Source organism: Clavelina lepadiformis, chromosome 9 (genome assembly GCF_947623445.1).
Source record: "Clavelina lepadiformis chromosome 9, kaClaLepa1.1, whole genome shotgun sequence".
Lineage (NCBI taxonomy): Eukaryota > Metazoa > Chordata > Ascidiacea > Aplousobranchia > Clavelinidae > Clavelina > Clavelina lepadiformis.
Window position 1 is genome coordinate 15,263,359 of NC_135248.1, and position 20,983 is coordinate 15,284,341.

General features: G+C 37.7%; 3 protein-coding genes across 6 annotated transcripts in view; 1 reads left to right on the forward strand and 2 right to left on the reverse strand.

Moving 5' to 3' along the window:
• Positions 1-478: 478 nt before the first annotated feature.
• Positions 479-6,693, reverse strand: LOC143470071 (angiotensin-converting enzyme-like). 2 transcript variants are annotated; one of them, XM_076967956.1, is made up of 14 exons: positions 6,251-6,692; positions 5,541-5,671; positions 5,213-5,355; positions 4,646-4,783; positions 4,048-4,154; positions 3,779-3,967; positions 3,476-3,628; positions 3,281-3,392; positions 3,047-3,158; positions 2,286-2,409; positions 1,881-2,025; positions 1,553-1,651; positions 1,185-1,307; positions 479-905 (listed from the first exon to the last, which is right to left on the reverse strand). In XM_076967956.1, the coding sequence occupies exons 1-14, from the start codon at positions 6,507-6,509 to the stop codon at positions 740-742; spliced, it is 2,001 nt and encodes a 666-aa protein (XP_076824071.1). In that variant the 5' UTR covers positions 6,510-6,692; the 3' UTR covers positions 479-739. The 2 variants fall into 2 exon arrangements, with proteins under 2 accessions (XP_076824071.1, XP_076824073.1); XM_076967958.1 differs by lacking the exon at positions 4,646-4,783 and having other exon boundaries at positions 6,251-6,693.
• A 1,404-nt stretch (positions 6,694-8,097) lies between these two features.
• LOC143470073 (ras-GEF domain-containing family member 1B-like) lies at positions 8,098-14,218 on the forward strand. Of its 3 annotated transcripts, XM_076967961.1 has the most exons (6): positions 10,844-11,453; positions 11,717-11,770; positions 11,867-12,103; positions 12,297-12,554; positions 12,656-12,779; positions 12,908-14,218. In XM_076967961.1, the coding sequence occupies exons 4-6, from the start codon at positions 12,315-12,317 to the stop codon at positions 13,042-13,044; spliced, it is 501 nt and encodes a 166-aa protein (XP_076824076.1). In that variant the 5' UTR covers positions 10,844-11,453; positions 11,717-11,770; positions 11,867-12,103; positions 12,297-12,314; the 3' UTR covers positions 13,045-14,218. The 3 variants fall into 3 exon arrangements, 2 of the variants coding, with proteins under 2 accessions (XP_076824076.1, XP_076824075.1); XM_076967960.1 differs by having other exon boundaries at positions 11,867-12,554; XR_013119293.1 differs by lacking the exons at positions 12,656-12,779; positions 12,908-14,218 and having other exon boundaries at positions 8,098-11,453; positions 11,867-12,439.
• A 2,598-nt stretch (positions 14,219-16,816) lies between these two features.
• Positions 16,817-20,983, reverse strand: part of LOC143470060 (uncharacterized) — a 43,136-nt gene continuing 38,969 nt past the window's right edge. The window contains exons 139-152 of the mRNA XM_076967924.1: positions 20,797-20,907; positions 20,589-20,696; positions 20,316-20,423; positions 20,119-20,220; positions 19,810-20,034; positions 19,619-19,726; positions 19,292-19,396; positions 19,062-19,169; positions 18,873-18,974; positions 18,554-18,737; positions 18,286-18,465; positions 18,000-18,137; positions 17,683-17,774; positions 16,817-17,516 (exon numbers count right to left, since the gene is read on the reverse strand). Coding sequence (XP_076824039.1) covers positions 17,340-17,516; positions 17,683-17,774; positions 18,000-18,137; positions 18,286-18,465; positions 18,554-18,737; positions 18,873-18,974; positions 19,062-19,169; positions 19,292-19,396; positions 19,619-19,726; positions 19,810-20,034; positions 20,119-20,220; positions 20,316-20,423; positions 20,589-20,696; positions 20,797-20,907 — 1,848 coding nt within the window. The 3' untranslated portion in view covers positions 16,817-17,339. The remainder of the gene's footprint in view (positions 17,517-17,682; positions 17,775-17,999; positions 18,138-18,285; positions 18,466-18,553; positions 18,738-18,872; positions 18,975-19,061; positions 19,170-19,291; positions 19,397-19,618; positions 19,727-19,809; positions 20,035-20,118; positions 20,221-20,315; positions 20,424-20,588; positions 20,697-20,796; positions 20,908-20,983) is intronic.

The following is a 20,983-nucleotide window of genomic DNA, read 5'->3' on the forward strand; positions in this document are numbered from 1 at the left end:
TTATGAATGGCGACGTGTAATAATTAAACAGTGTAATGATGTGACACAGTCAACGTCATACATATTTATGAGGTCATCACTGAATAAGCGCCAACGTCAGCAAAGTATTATTACTTAGTGATGGTGTCATAAATAAGTTGCATCATGACATAACCTGTAGGTATTTCATTCCTCGATAGTTGTCCAGCGCTTTTTAATGCATTAGTTCCTTTGCAGAAATGATTATTTTACTTTGGTTTAATGGGACTGCAGGTGATTATGACATCATAAGCAGTATTGCTCCCACGGGCAGTATTAATGAAGATTAGAAAAGGGATTTGCATTCCATCTCTCGATATGGTTATCGATTTCGTTGAAAACGAAAATCAAGGATATGCAAAATTGCTTTTCTCTAATCATGAATCTTACAGCAATTACAAACGACGAAGCGTCTGATTGTCGCCAACACCGCTGTTCTAATTAAGCAGAATTAGCCGAAAAGATTGATTCACTTTAATGTACTTTGTTTTGTCATAAATCTTTGCGTAGAATCCGCGGTCACATTGAAGAACATAGCTACGATCTAACAAACTAAATCAATAATGTTGTTGCATGCGATTTCCATTGCACGGCAACATGAATTCAGCAAAATGATCATTCGATGAATTTTTTTCTTTGCGAGGAATATTTAGTTCAAGTTTCTTTTGCATTTTGTTGCTGTTGTTGCATTCGATGTTGGAGCCTTGGTGATAACAGAATCTCAATCCCAACCTATTTTGCTTCTCAGCCTTCTGTTTTCTTTCTGAAGCCATTTCACGAGTGGATTGAAATATTCAATTATCGGCTGAACTTCTATTCCGCATGAACCGGTCATTTCCTTCAACGCATATTTCCAGGATTTGCTGCTGCCTAATCGCAGCATTTCGCTGGAAATTAATGAGATATTTTGCTACGTTAAACACGTTTACACGTCTTCACCAGTAGGTATATTGTATAGCCTATGTACCATGTGATGAACTTCAGTCAAAGTTAAATAATGTTTACAAAAATATGAACCGAGATGTTTCATATTGAGATCAACACTGGATGTTAATTTCCTTTGTAGCTCATTTGAAATATGAACTTTGATTTTTCACGTTGGCTCAAGCATTAAGCGAAAGCATCTGTTTCTGGTTTGTTGTGAACATTTTTACACTCTAACTTACGCGAATGGTTGGCCAGCCATCTTAGAGCCTGCAAAGTCGCAGTTGTGGAGAGGTCCTTTGTGAAGGGATCTTTTGCACATCGACTCGTAGAATTGGAACTGAAGCACGTGACTGATGAAATACCTGCAATACATGATTGTTCAAGATTTTTACTTTAACCGCTAGGTGTCCCTAGTACAGAAAAAAGGGCGTTGTTTTCTTTCCGTCACCAAGAAAAGGTCAAATGTCACATATGGCGAGAGCGAGATACGAAAATTCCTTGAAAATACTTACGTCACAGTTTAACAAACATCAATCTTGAGGTTATTATTTTGATATTATTTCATCACAAATAACATTGGTTCCAAACTTCTATGTAGTAAATAAACCTTATATAAGGAACATTATTGGTGACGTGAAACTTCGCGCCAGGATCAAAATCATTTTCACTTCGTTCTATGGGAGGGGCAATCCCCTGGTATCGTAGCCTGAAAACAAGACGTCGTTTGTATGTTAAAGTTGAGGAAAGCATTCACGTTTGCGTGAAACTTTCTCAAAGAATTGACTTATAGGTTATTGAGAACAATTGCGTTTCTTGATTGTATTCGTTAAGCCTTCACAGATAAGCTGCTGCTAATCTTTCCAGCGTCATACGGAAAAGTTGCTGTTTTCGAGTCAACTTGTCATTAACTGCAAGTTTATTCAAAACGCTTTTACCTTTCTCTCCAGTAACCAGCATTAAGCTGATTTGTTGGAAGGCTACCAGCAAATACTTTCCATCTCCAAGACTCCAAGGCAAGTGGGTAAGGGTAAAAAGCAAGTTTCCCTAAAGCTTTTTTCATCAAAAAATTTATGTGCTGTTCTGCAAAAGTAATGTTTATCATGGTTCTGAAGACAGCACGATACGTTTGCATTATGACATTCACACAGGCCTGTAACTATATTTTGGGGTTCCAGAGGAAGCCAAGAATTTTCTGAAGTGGGTTGAAAACTACTGCAACAAAGCTACAGTACAGTATTGTAGACACAATATTTTCGGAGGGGTGAATTATTCTTTTTCCAGAGGGGGCCAGGACCCTCTGGGCCCTACCTAGTTACTAGCCTGGATATTCCTTTTCTTACTTTTCTTGTTGACCTTTGATTTGCTTCTTTTTATGATTCCTAGTTTTCTGAGATGAGTTGGGTTTAACACGGATAGAGCAGCGGTGTCTCCGATCGCTTCATGAAAACCTGGATTTGCTCCGCTCTAGAAATGAAAAAGAATTGTCAACAAGCATCCATTGCATTCTTAAAAACACCGATTTACCTATTTTCGTTTATGTCTTCGATTATATTAGGTATGCGAGGGCGGCATCACACAACTGTGTCATAAGTGCACCAATTCCATGCCGTATGTTTGAAAACAAAAATCTTAACCGAGTGATTACGTAAGTAGATTATGTACTCGTAGCAATGGTTAGAAGCAAGCTCTTAGAAAAATAAAAGCATAGCGTTTGGTGCTTTTTGAACGAGAAAAGAAGAATTTTTTGCAGAATCAAAAGAAACTCCATTGTCCGCAGAATGTTCAATAAAATTACAACAATTTCTAATTGTAATTGGCGTAGAAACAATATGAAATGTGTACCAGCATTCAATGAGTTAGCAAACGCTGACAAATATAGTCTAAATGCTTAAAAATAGTCAAACTTGTACGATAAAACACTATTCATACCTTTGCTGCGAAACTGGCGGCCGGATGCATTCAAAATACGACAATAGATCAATTAATTATTATTAAGAGTTCTTTATCCCATGGCACAATCGAAATAAATCTAAAAACGTCTAACAAAAACACAACTAGAAACAAATTCACAAAAACATTGCGGAATGTCTGCCCAACTTACCTGAAATAATTCAGGCTGATGCAAGTTGTACGCCAGATAATACTGGCAATGGCCCATTTCGTGGTGAACGACATAGAGATATTCCTCGTTCAATTCAGCGCACATTTTAACGCTTAAAAATAGAGATAGACATAATTGTTACTGATAATCGTATTGCTCAACATATAGCAATAAATAATTGCAAATACAAACTCCATAGGTAAGTTACGAACACAATAGCTAAAATATATTTACCGAACATCGCGGTCCTCAAGGTTGAATGCAGAGGCGTAGCATACAGCCGACCGGTTCTCTGGTCTGATAAACATTGAATGTCGCCAGAAAGACTTTGGCATTGCTGGCAAACCTGACAAACATTCCAGAAACATTTTTGCTTCAAGTTTTGGATGCAAACCATTTGTGTAAAATTTAAGAATGAAATGCGCTAACCTATAGATTGGTAGAAGTGATCAGCCAGTGTGAACATGGTGTCTACTGTGTAATTCCTCATCTTCATTCCTGTGTTGACTTTGAATTCGTCAACGTCTTTAAAAGGCTTGCACATGTCGTAAATATTGTTCCATTGCATTGCCCACATGTTTCCTTGAAAGGAAATTAACGTTGTTATTCCTATTCAAACTCGCAATTTAATCATATCACTTGTTTCGTCATGAAATCTGATCAAGGTGAAAAGCCATCAAAATAACAAACACAACAGACATAAAAATAAATCCCCAGAAAAAAGCTCCAAACCTAATAAATGAGCTGGTATGGGGCCAGTGAGGTTGACCTTATCACCATACTTTAGGTGTAAGCGGTGGCGCACAAACGCGTGAAGCTCGAGGTATAAAGGCCTGATCTTCAGCCACAGGGAATCGATGGTTGATGTGAAGTTTTTGACGCCATAAACGGAACGCCAATAGGCTCCCAGATCATTAAACCCTGCGAATAAACTTCTTAATGAAACTCAAGCATTGAAATATTATGTAATTGACATTGCCGATATCTAATTACGTCATCACCGTTTTCTTTTGCTCCCAAGTTATTTATTTGAAAAAGTCTAATCCAGGCATGACGTATGTGCGGCCCTATTGCGTCACGCCATTTCTTCCACGCTGAGAGTAGAGTTCTGTGACAAAACAATCAGTTGACCTAAGATGGAAAGTAAGAAATTTTGCTATTGTTTGGAGGACCACTTTGGGAAGGCTGTAGCTTTTATAGGTTTCGTAGTTGTGCTGTGTCGGCTTGACTTTACCTTACTTATTTTGGGAGAAAAATCTCCTGCACAACAAGCTTAAAAGTAAGTGAATGTACGCGCAAAATTCTCTAGGCCTATACGGCCATGCTCTGCAGCTTGGTGTTGTGCTAGCTTAACATGGACATGACCAGTTGTCAAAGCCCAAAACGATTTTCCTGCAGTTTTGGGTGTGATATATAAGGCAACATCTTAGTAAGGACATTGTACTTTGCTTATTTATTTACTTCTCAAAATGCCCTAATAAGGAACCAGCTTATCGGTTACTTTTATAAAAGTTAGCAAAGTTTTGCTTTTAGCAAACTATTAGCTATTACAGTACTATTAACTATTAGTTTTGTTTTTAGCTATAATAGTAGCTTTACTTGTAATTTCTTGATTTTGCCATCAAATTGATTAAACCCGGCTCAAAATTGTAGCAGTCCTTGTATTTTTGACTGATATTGCACACTTTTGCTTTGCTGTAGATTTCTTCTATTTTGTTGCTCAATGCAGCACTTTCACTAAACGTAGAACAATGTCAAAGCTTTGTGTCTAAACAAAAATGAATGTCATGGGCATTGACATCATAATGCCCGCACCTACCTGTTGACTTTAATAGCCATGTTGTAATACCAGGAATAAAAGTGATTCTATCCCAAATATATATGTAATATGTAGGTAAGTAGGTTATATAGCTCTATAATACCCGGTACTATGAAACCGTACAATTACGCAAGCGCTTTGTGCCAAGGCCTCTAGTTACAACTCTAAACAATTGGTGCAGTTAAAAATCTTGAAATGACATAGCAAGTGCCCCCACAGGTTTTATGACAAACTAACCGGCACCTATGGGGCTGTTGTGAATGCTGTTTGAAGGGATTAACCGATATTCTATGTATAATGGTAGTATGCATTTTGACACTAAGCAAACTTATTATGTAGTTTTATACTTTCTCAATCTTATTTCTTTTGGAGTTGATGTTTTTCTCATCGATTTTAACATCCGAGTTTGAGCGCAGTTTAATCCATTCATTGAAAAAGTTCTTGCAATTTTCTGCATTTTTAGTTGCCATGTGGAGAATTTCAAACTCTCCTATTCAAATACAGAATTTTTGGTTGCAATTAATAAAAAATGTTGTTCAAATTGTTAACAGATATTTAATTTCTTGTGCTACGCTGCTATTTAAAAGAGGAATCTACATTGCTGTTTGTGCAATGAACGATTTGAGGAGTCCATGTAATTTATAAGCAGTATATATAAATAAAATGAAAGATCACCTCAGAATTTTTTTTGATGTTATGTGAAGTAAGATTGGTTTCTTTCTCCCACACAGACATCATATAAAGTCTTCGATGAATGTGAAGTTGCCGTTGATAGTTTGTGAGAAAATGAGAAACTTTCCTTTGATCTAGAAAAATACATTGATAGGGTATGATATTATTTTTATTCCCAGAAGGTCTTTGTCTGACTTAGGGATGTGCCGCAAAGAAGATTAATCGGGTTCGTGCGAAGTACTGCTGACTCTAGTTTAGCTTTTTCGGGAAACTAGATCATCATTTTTAACAAAAGTCGGTAAGTTTATAAGTAATATTGTATTCGGGTTCGCCCGAATCTTCTATAAAGGCGACATTCGGCGAATCTATTCGGGTTTGGGTTCGTATCGGCCCATCCCTAGTCTGACTTAAACCCGACAATGACTTCTCTTTGATTGATCCCAGTTACCGAGCTAGCCTTTAAAGTGTCTTAAAATGCGAATCAAATTGTTGTAGTCTAGCAGCCCCCATATCTCATCTTGTCATGACTTATCTGAAATTTTACTCTAAGCACTAGTTAAAATCTTGATAACAGAGTAACTCGCAATTTTGTGCCACTTGCTTGAAAGTATCGACTCAGCCTTGGTATTGGTATTCAGGCTTATGTTACACTCAAGCAGGTTCACATGCATTTAAAACTGCAAACTACAGCAACATACAACAACTATATTTACTTCTAATTTGGTGTGGTGCCAGACTGCTGGCATATGATGATGAGAATAATCCATTTTTATATAACTCATTACTAGTTTTACTCAGTCTTGGCTCGTGGCTTGAGCTGCACTGGGCCTCACATTTCTTGGATTTGACATGAGTTGTACTTGCAGTCTCCAACCAATACAATATGTCTTCTTCTTCATATGACATTTTCTTTCCACTACCAAAAGCAAAGATGTAGAGAACAAAATATAAAACCCAGATATTCCCAAACATTTTTTGACTTTCTGAAACACAATTATTTGTCAAGATTATAATTATTTAGCTATTAGTCCTGCATAAAATTGCAGAGTTAGTGCATACTGGCTTTATCATCTCCAAACTAATTGAGCTATCAGTTTAATGCTTGATGTTGTTAATATGTCAATGCGAAAAAAATTGCTAAATATCGCTCATCCATATTGGGCCAATCATCTCTAATGTATTGAAGCATACTCTTATTTTTTATTCATCATGCAACAATGGAGGTCTCTTCCAGGCTGTGATGTCATTTCCATTAGATTGTTTCCTCATGGGAAATGGGCTATCAAATTTCCATATAAGAGTGTGGAGAAGAATTAGCCTAAATTTCCACCAACATAAGCAACTCAATATTTTGTTGTTTATATTCCGTGATTTGCAAACTTAAGTAATTATATTGTTAACAGCATATGCCATATATTATAAAATTGATATTCATGAAAATAAAATCATTAATATTCACACCCATTGGTCGTAAAAAATTGCTATGGCAATGAAATTTTTTAAGGTTTTGCTTTTATTATGGGAATTTCATGCAATACATCGACAATATGTACGCCCTATCAAAAGGGCTATGTACATTGTACAAACCATGTTAGAGGTGTTACGTGAAGTAACTGTGGTTATGATTCACAATGTCATCATTTAGTCCACAAATATATTGGTTGTACAGTAACACAGAGGCATTGCGCTTCTATTACATCGGCTGAAATATGTAGTGCTGTTACTTGATTGACAGATGGTATTAAAATCATTTTACATGAGATATGAAAAGTGTGCTAAGGCTTGTAAAGTGAATAAGAATGGTGGGCACCTTTAGTAATTTTGGCTACGAAAAATTGTAATCTTGAAAAGATATGTTATTGCCAAAAATTCATTTAGATTGTCTTTGAGTGATTTAAACAAAGTTTTTCCAGATATTACGACAAGAGCAGGGGTATTTGTTTTCTATTTTCAGAACTTGACATGTTTCAGACTCGTACATTGGTTCCTTGTTCTGAGTTTATTTGTTCTTGCAGGCTGCTATTTACAATAACTTGGTACAACAAATTTACTTCGACTCACCCAAAGTTGAGTAATTTGTTATCATAATGTTATTGATGTGCCATATTACCACTGCTGTTTTTGGACACTCTTTATTTGTAGCAATAAAACATACATATAGCTATAAATGGAAACCATGCGCTATTTTGTGGAACTGAAAGGCATAAATTTATCTGTGTCATTAAAAGATACCTAAAAACAGGATTTAAATCAGAGCAGGGTTGAGTAGGTTGGACATGCAGCCTAACACACAGTCAGGGGCCTTGAATCGTTAAATTCAAGCTTGGAAATCATCGCTAAAACTGGGCAATGATTTGTTAATGTTTAAATAGCAAGAAATTTAAATTAATTAACGCAATAGACACTAATTAACGAATAGATTTTAAGTTGATATGAAGTCAGTACACTCGATGTATTGCTCTCTACATTGCAAGCATTATTTAACTAAGTTATTATTTCCGATGCTGTAACAATCTATTTTTCCAAATAGCTGCTTACATGAGAAACAGTACATAGTGCTAAGATCAAGAAATACCATGTATACATGTTTATTTTTCACCATTTCTCAGATGATATATTGATTGATATCTGTCACTGCTGGTACGTTGAATTAATGCCTGGAATCTCCAAATGGGTTATTATGGACAATTTTGTCATCGGTAGTTAAAGTATGTATATAATTCTACTACATAGAATTTATGCTAACTATTCATTTAATTGACTTAAAAGGCTAACAGGTCCATGATTACGTGGATATTTTATATTTTTTTTGTATAAGGTTCAGGGGTTTACAATTTTTAATTCTGGTGGATTAGACTCCGGAGTTTGCTTTAATCTATGCCAAAGGTCCAAAAATTAGGTTTTTGGAAACTTTTAGTACTTTGGCCGGTATATCATCATATGCTTGAGATTTGTTGTTTTTTTATTTGCTGACAGCTGACATCCGAACATCAAACAACTACTTAGTAATATTATAAACAATATTTCCATTTTAGGTGATGTGTGCCAGACTTGTCTGTTAAATTATTAATATTAATATTGAATAATAATAATTTATTAACAAGTTTGCAGTGGAATTTTTTTGCATATAATAACCTTTGTTCGATGCCGGCCTATCAGTAAATTTTAATTGCCAGTATGTGGTTAAATGTAACGTTTTTATCAGATTTATTGATCACACGTCCAACGTTTTGTTAATTTTAAAAGAGTCAATTTTTTTAAGTCAAAGTCTTATTTTTTACAATAAGGTATAAATGCTATGGAATTGGCACTTTATGGTGCGGTATATTTCTTTCCGGCATTTCAGTAAAGAATTTTCAACGAGTTAAACTTTTTGCATTTTTTTGTTCAATTAGGTTACTATTTCCAATTTTTTTTTTTAATTTAAAAATTTCAATACAATTCTTACAGGAAGGCCAAATATGTTGGTTATATAAATGGTCATAGAATGGTGACTTTTCAGCCCTTGGAGAATGTCTTGCCAATGAGAAAGTTTTTTGCACTTTTACCTCTTTTAACTAAGTTTAAATGAACTCATGACCAATTTTGTAAGGTGTGTAAATTTTAAGATTTTCTTTTAACATTGTTGTTGGAATAATATTTTGTTTAATCGTTGTATGTCAAACTAACCGGGATTTAGTTTATTATCTGGCCTTCTTACATTTTTTATTTAATTTTTCAGTTATTTGTTAGAATATGAAATATAACGATACATCATTCATATTTCATCTGTGCATAAATTATTGCAATGCCTAAACTGTGTTCAGTCACAAATCTTGAGGACCTAATACTGGATTTCCTAGCTAAAAAAGTTTGGATGCTGGCGACTTCAGGTGGAACTCAAAATTTCTGCAATAAACGTAACTATGAATTAATTGGTCAGTTTTGGCTGCCAAACGACAAGTTTGGCTTTTTATTAACAAACAAGATCCATTTTATTTTGTCAAAATTTTATGGGCTTCATTGGCCTGCTGTTCGTTTTTTGGGTGCTTATTTAACTGAACTAAATTTTTCTTCCCTACCGCTGTTGTTTTCATCAAGTTGTCTGGGTGAAAGTTTCATTGATCTAATTCTTAAAAACTGTCCCCAAGTCAGATCGTTGAATTTAAGTGGCTGCATTAGTATTTCCTCTGTTGAAATAAAAAAATTTGTGGTAACGTACAAAACAGTTTTGAAAAAATTAGTGCTAAAAGATGTCGCTTTGAATGAGGATGTTTTGATGGCAATTGCAGAATGTCGTAACCTCTCATACTTGGACATATCAAGAAATAAACAAAATCATCTGCAGCTTGGTTTTGATTGTTTAATGAAAACCTTTACTCGCCTAGAAGGGCCGACCGAGCTTAGTCGTAATTTGCAAGTGTTGCGCATGAAACATGTCTACTGTGAGGATTCTCCCAGATTCATTGCAATGCTCCTGCTTTATTGGTGCCCACATCTTTTGGTATTTTCCCATTCTGAAGTGTGGAATGGTTTAGCTCGACTCTGTGAGTTAAACTGTGGACCAAAACAACTTTGCCTGACAAGATGTATCAGCATTTATGGTTTTCCTGTCCGTGCTAGTGAATGTGACATCTCCTTGTTGCTTCGGTGTGTGCCCAAACTGCAGTCCCTTGACATTAGATTTGGTACTAGCGCAAGCATCATCCTCGTATTGATAATTTTGGGATCAACTTTAATTGATTTGTCATGTACGAGCTACACAATGCCTTTAGATTTTCTGCAATACATTGCTTTATTGTGTCCTAATTTACAATCACTTCAATTGAATCGGGTGTGCCCGTGCGAAAATGATGAAGCAGCTATGAGAAGAGATTTTGAAAACGCTTGCTTGGATATATCAAGAAACTCGGCTACACCTTGGTCAAATTTAACCGACCTTTCTATGACAGGAGACTTAAATTCCTGGGACTACGCATCATCGTCAGTACTGAAAAGAATCATAGAAAATTCTTATAGATCTTTAGAAAGTCTGACAATTAGTGTAATTAGTGGTGGTTTACAGGTTTTGACAGAATGCTTTCAGTGTGGCAAGCTGAATAATCTGAAATTTCTTTGTTTAGAATCAGCTGGTATTACTCCAAATATAATTTTGGCGTGGCTCGAATCAGCAAACAGTTTAAAAGTTCTTGAAATTTATGATTCTGAAATATCAGAGCATGATCAAAGTGAGTTAAATCATTATATCCATGAAAAAAATTTTGATCTTAAACTTAGGTTCAAGACTGAATTTCTTAACCTTGTCTACAGACGTATAGTTGTGGACTTGTAACTTTAAACAGGATTTTGTTGCACATGAAATGACGTTATATGGCAGGTATTTTGGTTAACAAGATATAAAATATTCAGTGTGGCCTTTAAGCCTCTTCCTGTTTCCTGGCTCGATATTTTGACCTTAGAAAGGGGACAACAGTATGCTTGTGACATAGTTTATTTTATTCAACTTCAGTTCTTGCTTCTAATATTTTAATATTGTCCAACAACATTTTCGTGAATTTATTTTGACATTTATTGCTCATAAATCTGATAAATTACTTGTTCAACAAATATTTGATAAATTCCAGGTGCATTTAGGAGTAATTTTTTATAATAATTTAATTTATTTACTCTTTTGTACAATGCTGTCAGCTACCAGCTAAAGTTTTCAGAAGATTTATACCATGACAAAACATCAAAGTGTTGAACTATACAAGTTGTAACAAATTGCCAGGAAAACTTGTTGAGCGTCTAGGACTCTTGGTCATGAAGTAGAAGCTGGTAAAATAACGTTTCAACATCGGCAATCCAGGATCAAGACGCCTGGAAAGGACTTCTTGATTTCTTCAAGATGACTTTTTTATTGTACACAGATACTTTGATCTCAGCTGGTCCAGAAAGGTAAAAAATAGTGGCCTTGTTGATTTGAATAATGAACTGAAAACCAATAGTAAGTAGCATGTATTCATATATATTGCTGGGACCTTGGCAATGAGAAGGATGATGATATTATTTTATGTTGAATATTTCAACTTTGATGCAGTATCTGCTCAACTAATTCTGCATCGAAAACTTGTGCTGTTCAAAGCCTAGTTTGTTAGTAATATTTTCGAAATTCTTTTTTATATTATGATTGTTGAAATAGTCTTTTTTTTCTATTCCAGGACAGACAAGGCAGCTTGCATTAGAACAGCTCAGCTGAAGTGTAAACCAAAAAGGTGATCGTTGACAATCACACTGATTCAAGCGCCAAGTTATAATTAGCCACTTGCTTAAAAATTACCAACTATATTTCATAATATCCAATATTACAGATTTGCTTGTTGTTCATCCACACCATACGTTCTACATCAGCACCACTGTCCACTCTCCTCGTCCAAAGGAAAATCCGTTTCAAAAAAACTGTTTATGACATGACACAGATCATCCCTAACCCCAACGTTTCCTGTAATGGAGTTGGAAGATGGAATGTCGACACGAGATGCATCACCGGCGGTTCTATTTACACTCCGTGGCAAACCTGTAGCTCAGTGATCTTCAAACTTTGACAGGTTTAATACAGCTGTATGGTGGTGTACGGGGTCACCGCCATTTTAATCATTTGTAATTGTATTGTTGAAATTCTGCTCGAAGACCAAATCACTGCACCAACGCACAGTTTGCTATCCTTGTTACAGTAACACTGCTAACTACTTAGATCATTAAATGACTTACTTCCGTTATTGCTTTTTAACGTTTTCACAGCGCTCGATTGCCTCTGTGATGTCAACGTCGTCACAACAGGGTGACTCCGAGATCGAATGCAATCACGAGACCTCCCCCGACTCCACATCCCCTCCGAGTTTCGCCGCATCCTCCAAGAAGCATTTCGCCTTCGAGCAGGGTTCTGCTCTGCCGCAAGATGGCGTTATGGTGCCCTTCCTGGTGCTGCTGGTCAAAGACGTTTACTTCCTGAACCACGCCATTCCCACGATCGATGAAGCCGGAAACGTGAACGTGGAGGTAAGTTGCTTGCGACATCTACTGGTTTATAAGGGTTTCATGATTTCTATTTTGCTTGAAGTTAAAAAATCGCCCGATTTTAATCAATTCTTATTGAACAGAAATTACGAAATTTGGCGAACATTTTGTCGCCGCTTGAGGAGTGGAACACCATGACGTCATCGTATCACAAGCATGACGAAATGCAAGACTTTCTGCTCCGGTCCTCGGTGCAAGATGACGCAGGTGATTACATCATTAGTGCTTGCATAAGATCTTCTGTGATTAATTCCACGGCTCGCAATCGTCCAGGAACGAACTCCTAAGTTCTTAGTTTTACTTAAAAATTAACTGGAGCGTTCTTAATCTCGCAGACTTGTATCTTCTCTCCTACAAACGAGAGGCCCCGACCAACCGGTTCGAGAAGCAGCAGTTGAAGAGTTTGCGCGTGGAACGCGATTTAAAGAAGAAGAATGACTCTGGAACAAGCAGAAGAAGGAAAACTGTTTGAAGCGGAAGAACTTTTGACTCATGCAGTCTATACTGCATTGCGCGATGAGTGAAGAGTAAATCGAATGATCATTGCATTATGCCCCTCACACAGCGACTGATTGTGTGCGATTGTTTCGTTTTCAAAACTTTTCCAGAAATATTTTCGAAACGTTAAAATTTTTCGTTCGTATATTTTTCGTATGACGTCACAAAGTATATTCAAGCATTCTCCAATCATCTTTTATGTTATAATCGTGTGTATGACGTATTGCCGTTGATAGCATAATAACGACGAACGATTTGTAAATTGAAGTAGATAATAAGCGTTTTAGAGCAAGACTCTGCGCGCGCTTTCATGATCAAACCAGTTAAGAAGTTTTTCTATTTTTAGATTTTTGACCTCATTTGAAGTAGGATTTATTTAGCTTCCAGTTTTTTGTGCTTTTCGATGAAACGTTTCTTACTTTTTCTTTAGAAAATCGAAGCCTTATAGGCCAGATGTAAATTCTGATATTTTTGTACCAACTTATATACTTTTTTTTAACTGCCACTTTTGCGTTTTTTGCTTTTTATGACGTATTTGTTTGTCTGTTGATGTCACAATCACATGATGCCGTGCAAAGTTCTCTAAAATTGTTTAGAAAATTTATTGTCGTTCGAATAACGCACTGTTGAAACTTGGCTTTTGCTTCCAAAAAAATAAAGGTGATATTCAAAGCAGAGTTTTGTGACGAGTTTTACTTGTAAGGCTGCTCCTTCACCACAGTTGTTGATCTTTGGGGCAACTTCAAGGAAACCGACAACTATATTTTAAGGAGCCGTCAAACACCAAAAAATGCCATAAATCTTTGTTTTATTATTACAGTAAATTTACTAAGAGACTGATTACTCGAAAAATCCTCCATGGGGCTCTCTGAAATTTTGCATGTCAGTCTAGTATTCTTTGAACTACAATTGCATGAAATGCCATTAAAAACCATGATTTATGTGTATGTGGTTGCCAAAGTTATATTCAATGCATTGTTAGCTTTCTTGCACTTATGTTTTCTTTAATCAACTGGATACTTTGTACAGAAACATTCAGAAATTTCCAGTTTGAGAATATCATCTTCAACAAGCATATTGCAAACTTGTAATATTAAGTGTTTATCTATTACGTGATGAAGTATTGCTTGTTTCACTTTCAATAAATATCTTTTCATAACATTCAATAATTCCATTTGGTGCCATTGCTCAGAAGGAGATGTGGGGTAGCCTAACTGTTTTAGGTGCAGAAAGATGTAGGCTAATTAGAAATGCAAGCGTTTTAGGAATTTTGCAGGAGAGAAAGAATTCAAGTCGAGTTAAAATGAAAAGTTGGATTAAAACTATATAGGTGGTGTTTGTATTGTACAACAACAATTTGCGGCTCTAGGAAATGTTTCATCAATTTATCTGACTGTTCCAACACAAAGCAGCTTGGTGTAGTGGCAAGGAAGCAGTTTCATAAACTATAGGTTCTAGATTCGAAACCCACTGCTTGCAATTGGCGATTGAGTCAGAATAATTTGGAATCGTATAGATAGGATCATCTGTTACATTTGTCATAAGGCAGCTTGAAGTTTTAACTGGAGCAATCGTCGTACTCTTGTGGCCTCATCTTGTGCGCGAGGATGAAATTTCAAGTCCCAGTCACTTCTCCTTCAACGTCCTTCTAATCGAAACTTGCTTAGTTAAAACACTGGTGCAGGCCAGTACGTCAATAAAATAGGCTCTCAAGCCAGTAGGCCTAATTAGTTCATGACGTACAAAGCAAGACTTCAGAAAGAGCTTCCACTAATTTAAAAAAAATAACTTAAGTGTTTGCTCGATTCATATAAGATAATAACTCCCGGGTGGGTGGGAGTCTGCCCTGGCTTGGTGGAAATGACAGCGATCGACAAACGGTAGGTTGCTGGTTCAGACCAGCGAGATGCCAAGACGATCTCCACCACTCAGGGCCAGTCAAAGAGGATGAAAACGGATCCGCGATCTCCACTACCCAGGGTCAGTCCTACTGTCTAAAAGCCGCGAAGCGGCCGGTCGAGGCACGAAGCGCGAAGCGCGGAGTGCCGAGTAAGTAACGGTCGAGGCACGAAGCGCGAAGCGCAGAGTGCCGAGTAAATTACCTTTTGCTTAAAAAAAGTAGATAAAAGTCGGCAAAGAATCGATCCTACTAAGTCTTTTTTGTATTTCCTACTAAGTCTTTTTTGCATTTTCATAGTATTGTTTATACTGTATTTGTAATTTCTCATATATTTAAGTTCTACCTGTTTGTATTGTCCTGTAACTCGTTCATTCACATTCTTCTTGCTCCGGGCAGGAGGAAGCTCTGGGAGGCTGACGGGACGCTCTTGTTCAGGAAGCGCTTAGTTTGAGGATTCGACTCCGGTCAGAAAAGCTCAAACTAGCAAGCGTACAGATAAATTATTTCATAGTTACTTGCTAATGTCGCCGTCATCCGCGAATTTTATGTCTTGAGTAGGAATCGTGCTGTAGGTGCCTCATGGACCGTTGGAAATTGGAATCAAATGGAATGAGACTCCAATGGGAATCGAACCGTCAACGTCAACCACCACCTCCTTGCTTACGCTTTAACCTAAGTGACTATAGCTCCGGTTGAAAATCAGTAGGTAATTTACATTGATAATAATATAACAGTAATTACCTGGGACAATATTATCACTGACTACAACCTCCTGTAAGTTCCACTCATTCTAGGAGTAGATCTACTAATTTAATCGTTGCAAATAACATCACCAATGATAAATGAACGAGTTAAAAGTGTTCGTCATGACTCGAGTAAGAATCGAGCCCACAACTTGCTGTAGGTGCGTCATGGACCGTTGGAAATTGGAATCGAATGAGACTCCAATGGGAATCGAACCGTCAACGTCAACCACAAACTCCTACGCTTTAACGCAAGCGACTATCGTACCTTTGGTAAAACGGTTGGTAATTTACATTAATGAAATAACAGTAATTACCTGGGACAATATTATCACTGACTACAACCTCCTGTAAGTTCCACTCATTCTAGGAGTAGATTTATTAATTTAATCGTTGCAAATAACATCACCAATAATAAATGAACGAGTTAAAAGTGTTCGTCATGACTCGAGCCCACAACTTGCTGTAGGTGCCTCATGGACCGTTGGAAATTGGAATCGAATGAGACTCCAATGGGAATCGAACCGTCAACGTCAACCACAAACTCCTACGCTTTAACGTAAGCGACTATCGTACCTTTGGTAAAACGGTTGGTAATTTACATTAATGAAATAACAGTAATTACCTGGGACATTATTATCACTGGCTATAACTTCCTGTAAGTTCCACTCATTCTAGGAGTAGATTTATTAATTTAATCGTTGCAAATAACATCACCAATGATGAATGAACGAATTAAAAGTGTTATGCTTTGTTAGTAGTTGGCCGTTATATGACGCAACAATCACGAAATCATATTTTAATTTGTCCTGGGTTGCTTTGATTTTTTTATGTTTCTGATCAAACTCGCGTTGTTCGGCGCTTAATGCACTTCATATAGGTTGTAGTGTAATAAAGTCACTTTTCAAAGTTCTTCGTAAATACGATATAGAATTGTTGATCATAATGGATGGGTGGAACGAACCTCACTGGTGAATTTATTACTTTTGAGCTTCGGGTCTTAAGCGTGGCGTTGCACTTTTTTCTCGATCTCTAACAGGGCGCGGCCGTTCTGGTAAAAGGAGACTGGCATCTTATTTTTCCGTTTATTGTATTCGTACTTGTATTATTATTTGACACTATTGCCTTTGCTGCTCGCTGGTGTTTGTAGTTCTCATTGAACAAGTTTGCTGCTCATGCCTGCTACAGAACGAATGCTTCAGCAACTCAAATATAACAGCATCCTTTGTAGCAAATTTTCACCCGATACCTTTCAATCTTCAGTAGTCGACCGTTCATTTATCCACAACTTCCACGACTCATATTTCGTGTGTAAGGTTCGATGCAATGTGGCAGAGACGGAAGAAATGTGCAGTGAATATAACTACAATGTTCTATATACTTTGAAACAGCCCATGCAATAACATACAAGCAGTATAGGCTACACAAGAACAACAAAAGGTTAAATTCAATCGTTGACACAAGTAGTTGATATTTGAAATGGAATTGAAATGATACAATTTCAGTTCCAGTACGAGCAAGGCCAACATCTTGTACATCTCTGATGAATTAACTGATCGAAAACATTGTCTGAGCAGAAACGCTAAGGATAGGTATTTGTGCTATATACAGTCCATCAACGCTCTTTTAAGCGAGCATCTCGACGTAATTGACGGGCAGCATTCCCGTCTCCCCCGTGCGAAGACACGTCCCAAACATCCATCCGTCGTCGATTGACTGAGCGTTGATTATGACGTCACGATCATTAAAACTTATTTCGTCATCTTCCGCGGCGACGTAATCGTACATCGCTTTGAATTTTTGCTGAAATTTCGTTAATTATGAAGCTTTGAAGTTTTATTTTTGAAACTTAATCAGCATCAAAAGTTTTGCTTTAAGCGAACTCTACAGAATGAATTTCAAATGCATGACGATAGAAAAATGTTTGAGAGAATTGGTCAAAAATTAGAGGGAGACAAATAAAACTCACTTCGTATTCTTGTTGTGTGCCTTGTTTTTGCATTTTTGCTACGTCATAATCAATGATAGATGATGGCGCCCCCACGTGTTTGTAAGTTGTTCCTGAAATGATGAAAAATATAAATATTTAAAAAGAATCGTTCCCACCAACATCACTATGCACCGTTCAATTATGACACAATTTCCATCAATGAGTTTTATACCAGAACAACTCGCAAAAATGTTTCGATGCCTGCAAAGATTCTTAATTTCTCGGCAAGGAAGTTGGCCAGTAGCATGATCAATTTAATTAAAACTGCAATTAACAACATAATTAAGAAATTATACCCATGACGTAATCGGTCCATGGCACAGTTTGAGTTTGGACTGATTTGGGATCCCAGGAGCGGAGAAGATGGTAATCCTCCGCATCAGACTGATTAAAGTCACTCATCCTGCCTCCTGATGACTTCACCACGGAGCGTCCTTCGAACAAAAGCTTTGTTCTCTTTATTTTTATCATCAGTTTATTACTACTTAGTGTTTTTGTGGTTTTAGTTCATCGAAGAATTGGTTATTAATTTGGGACACGACTCAGATGCTACTGATGCTGGAGACGATAAAGAAGTCCAACCTGAAGTTTGTTTTCCTGCTTCATACTCCGCATCAGTCTCATAATCAGATGGATCGTAGTCGAAGATCGATCCGGGATTCCTTCTCCATCTTCTCAAAGGTTCCGAGCGAATCACCTCCTGCCTGGTGCTCTGATGAAGAGCCGGAGAATGTTGGTAGCTCTTCTGGGTCGTCCTCATTACTGGAGAAGAAGCGCAAAAGATTAAAGTCCGGGAATTTTAATTAAAAGCTGATTTGTGGTGCGGAATAAGATGAGAGATCACTTTCACCTTGCTGCTGTTGAGGAACAAATTTCACGGCCGCGGGAGTGCGCTCCTGCTGCTTGTTCTTCAGTCCTTTGTACTCCAGATCACTCGATATCCTCGTTGCTTGTCGGACTCTCCGCAAATTCAAATCATCGACGACCTGGATCGATCTTCCTTTTGTCATTTTGTGATCCTCCTGGTATTTGATCTGAACATAAATGAACAGGATTTTAAAATTGTTCGTCGCCTGAACCTAAATAAGAGGATGGATGAACTAGACTGGAAGGAAACGTGAATACCTGGTATGGATTCATAAGTGGTCTTTATTATTCATTCAACTCACCTGACTAAAGTTCTTCTTGTTTTCTCTCGCAGTTCGCATCTCAGGAGTGTCGAGCATCGTGGCCACAGACCTCCCTTTTGAATGAGAATCTTTGTACTTAATCTGTGCACAAAACAATCGTTCAAATACTTGAGCATGAGCACACTGAACCAGTCCCTGCTCAAGCATACTCGAGGAGGATGTACTCACCGAGCTGAAGTTGTGAGTGTTTTGTCTCACTCGTCTCATCTCTGGAGTATCGAAGACGACAGAAGTCTGCTTTCCTCTCATCGACTCAAGGTCGGATTTATATTCAACCTGATAAACACGACGAAGGGGATTTAAAATACTGCTATGACGGTAGTAATAGATTAGCACAGGAGGTAAATGCTTAAAAGGCAGTAAATTAAGGATCTGTAAAGCAACTACAGTAAAACGACCTCAGACAAAGCTCTCTGGTTCTCTTTGACGCGCCTCATCTCAGGCGTATCAAACATGGCCAGCGACCTTCCCTTATTCTCGCGATAATTCTGTCGGTATTTCGCCTGAAGAAAGAAAGATGGGATAAATGGCAAGTTTTCGGTAACATTGGTGACCCCGATCAGAGTTAAAGTGCAGTAGAGTGTAGACCGCTTTACTCCCTTTTAATCTGATCAATTTTTTCTCAGCTTTAAAGCGCGATAATCGGCTTCGCTCTCTTGACACTCAACTACATATCAAATAAACAAACAAGGAATTAAGTAACCCCAAACTAATCCGACCCTTACCTCACTGATGAGGTTATTCGCTTTTTGAGCTTGAATGAAATGGGGCATGTCCATGGAGACTGTCGGCTTGCCCTTAACGCTCGTCTCGTATTGTTCTTTGTACAATTTCTGTTGAAACAAAATGGCTAAAATGCAAACGTCCAACTCCAACACTCTACGCACATGTTACATCATCAATTAATGTTTCTTACGTCACTTTTAATGTCTTCCGCATGTTTGACATGCTCCAATGCCGGTGTACCGTGAAGGTCAAAGGTCATGCCCCGACCTTTGACTGTTTTCTCATAATCGGCTTTGTATCGTCGGTCGTCGAGAATTTCCTGAGCCTTTTTCTGCTGCAAGCTGGTGGGGGTGTGCTCCATCGCGGCGCTGGTGCCCCGAGCATTGATCTCCTTCGCGCTTCTCTTGTAGTCGATCTAGAATTTTAAACCTTATTTAACTCGTCTGCGCACTCACGACCTAAGCTGTCTATGTCGAGTCAAGACCCCCTCTCAACCCACGTTGTCTACGAGTCTCTGCGCGTCCTTGAAGTGTCCCATCGCTGGGGACTCGTCTGCTTGCCAAGACTTGCCCTTGTTCGCGTATTTCCGCCGGTACTGGAGCTGCCAACACAACAGGGTCAAAGTGACGACAACAGTTTAAATGAAATATCGCGTTACAATAACACGCTAGATGACGCTAAATGACGTCGGCCTACCTCGCTCTGGGTGCGAGAGACCTCTTCAGCGTGAACCTGAGATGGAGTATCGGGAGTGAAGGTGTAGCCTTTCCCAGATAAGTCGCGGTGACGTCGCTTATATTCGTACTGAGTAAAGTGATAAAACCTCGTTACACTGTATAGTGGTCGTTGCTATAGCAATGAAGCTACGGTGCCTTACAAAGTGTCCAAGAATATCTACCACCAAGCAAAAGTGACCATGAAATATCACAGCGTGCAAGTTGGTTTGAGATGATTCAAAGTTGAACTTACATCGCTGATCACGTCCTTGCATGAAGCGGCGTGCAATATATCTGGGCGGTCGGTGATTGCTGTGAAACCTTTTCCCGCGTCATCGCGATGCTTCTTCGTGTATTTGTACTAAATATTTTCAAAAACAATTGATTTATTTTGAAAATCGATACAATCTTTACTCACAAACAAATGCTTTGTAACAATGTTGGTTAGAAAATGATTTTACCTGACTCTGCACCTGGCCGATGTTTTCAACATGCTTCTGGGCCGGTGTGTCTTTGATGAACTTCCAACCTTTGCCTTTGATCTTCTTGTCAAATTCTTTCCTATATTCCAGCTGCAGGAAATCATTCAGATAAAATAACTAATCTTATTCTCAGCCAAAACACAGTCTAAGAAGAAATTGATAAAAC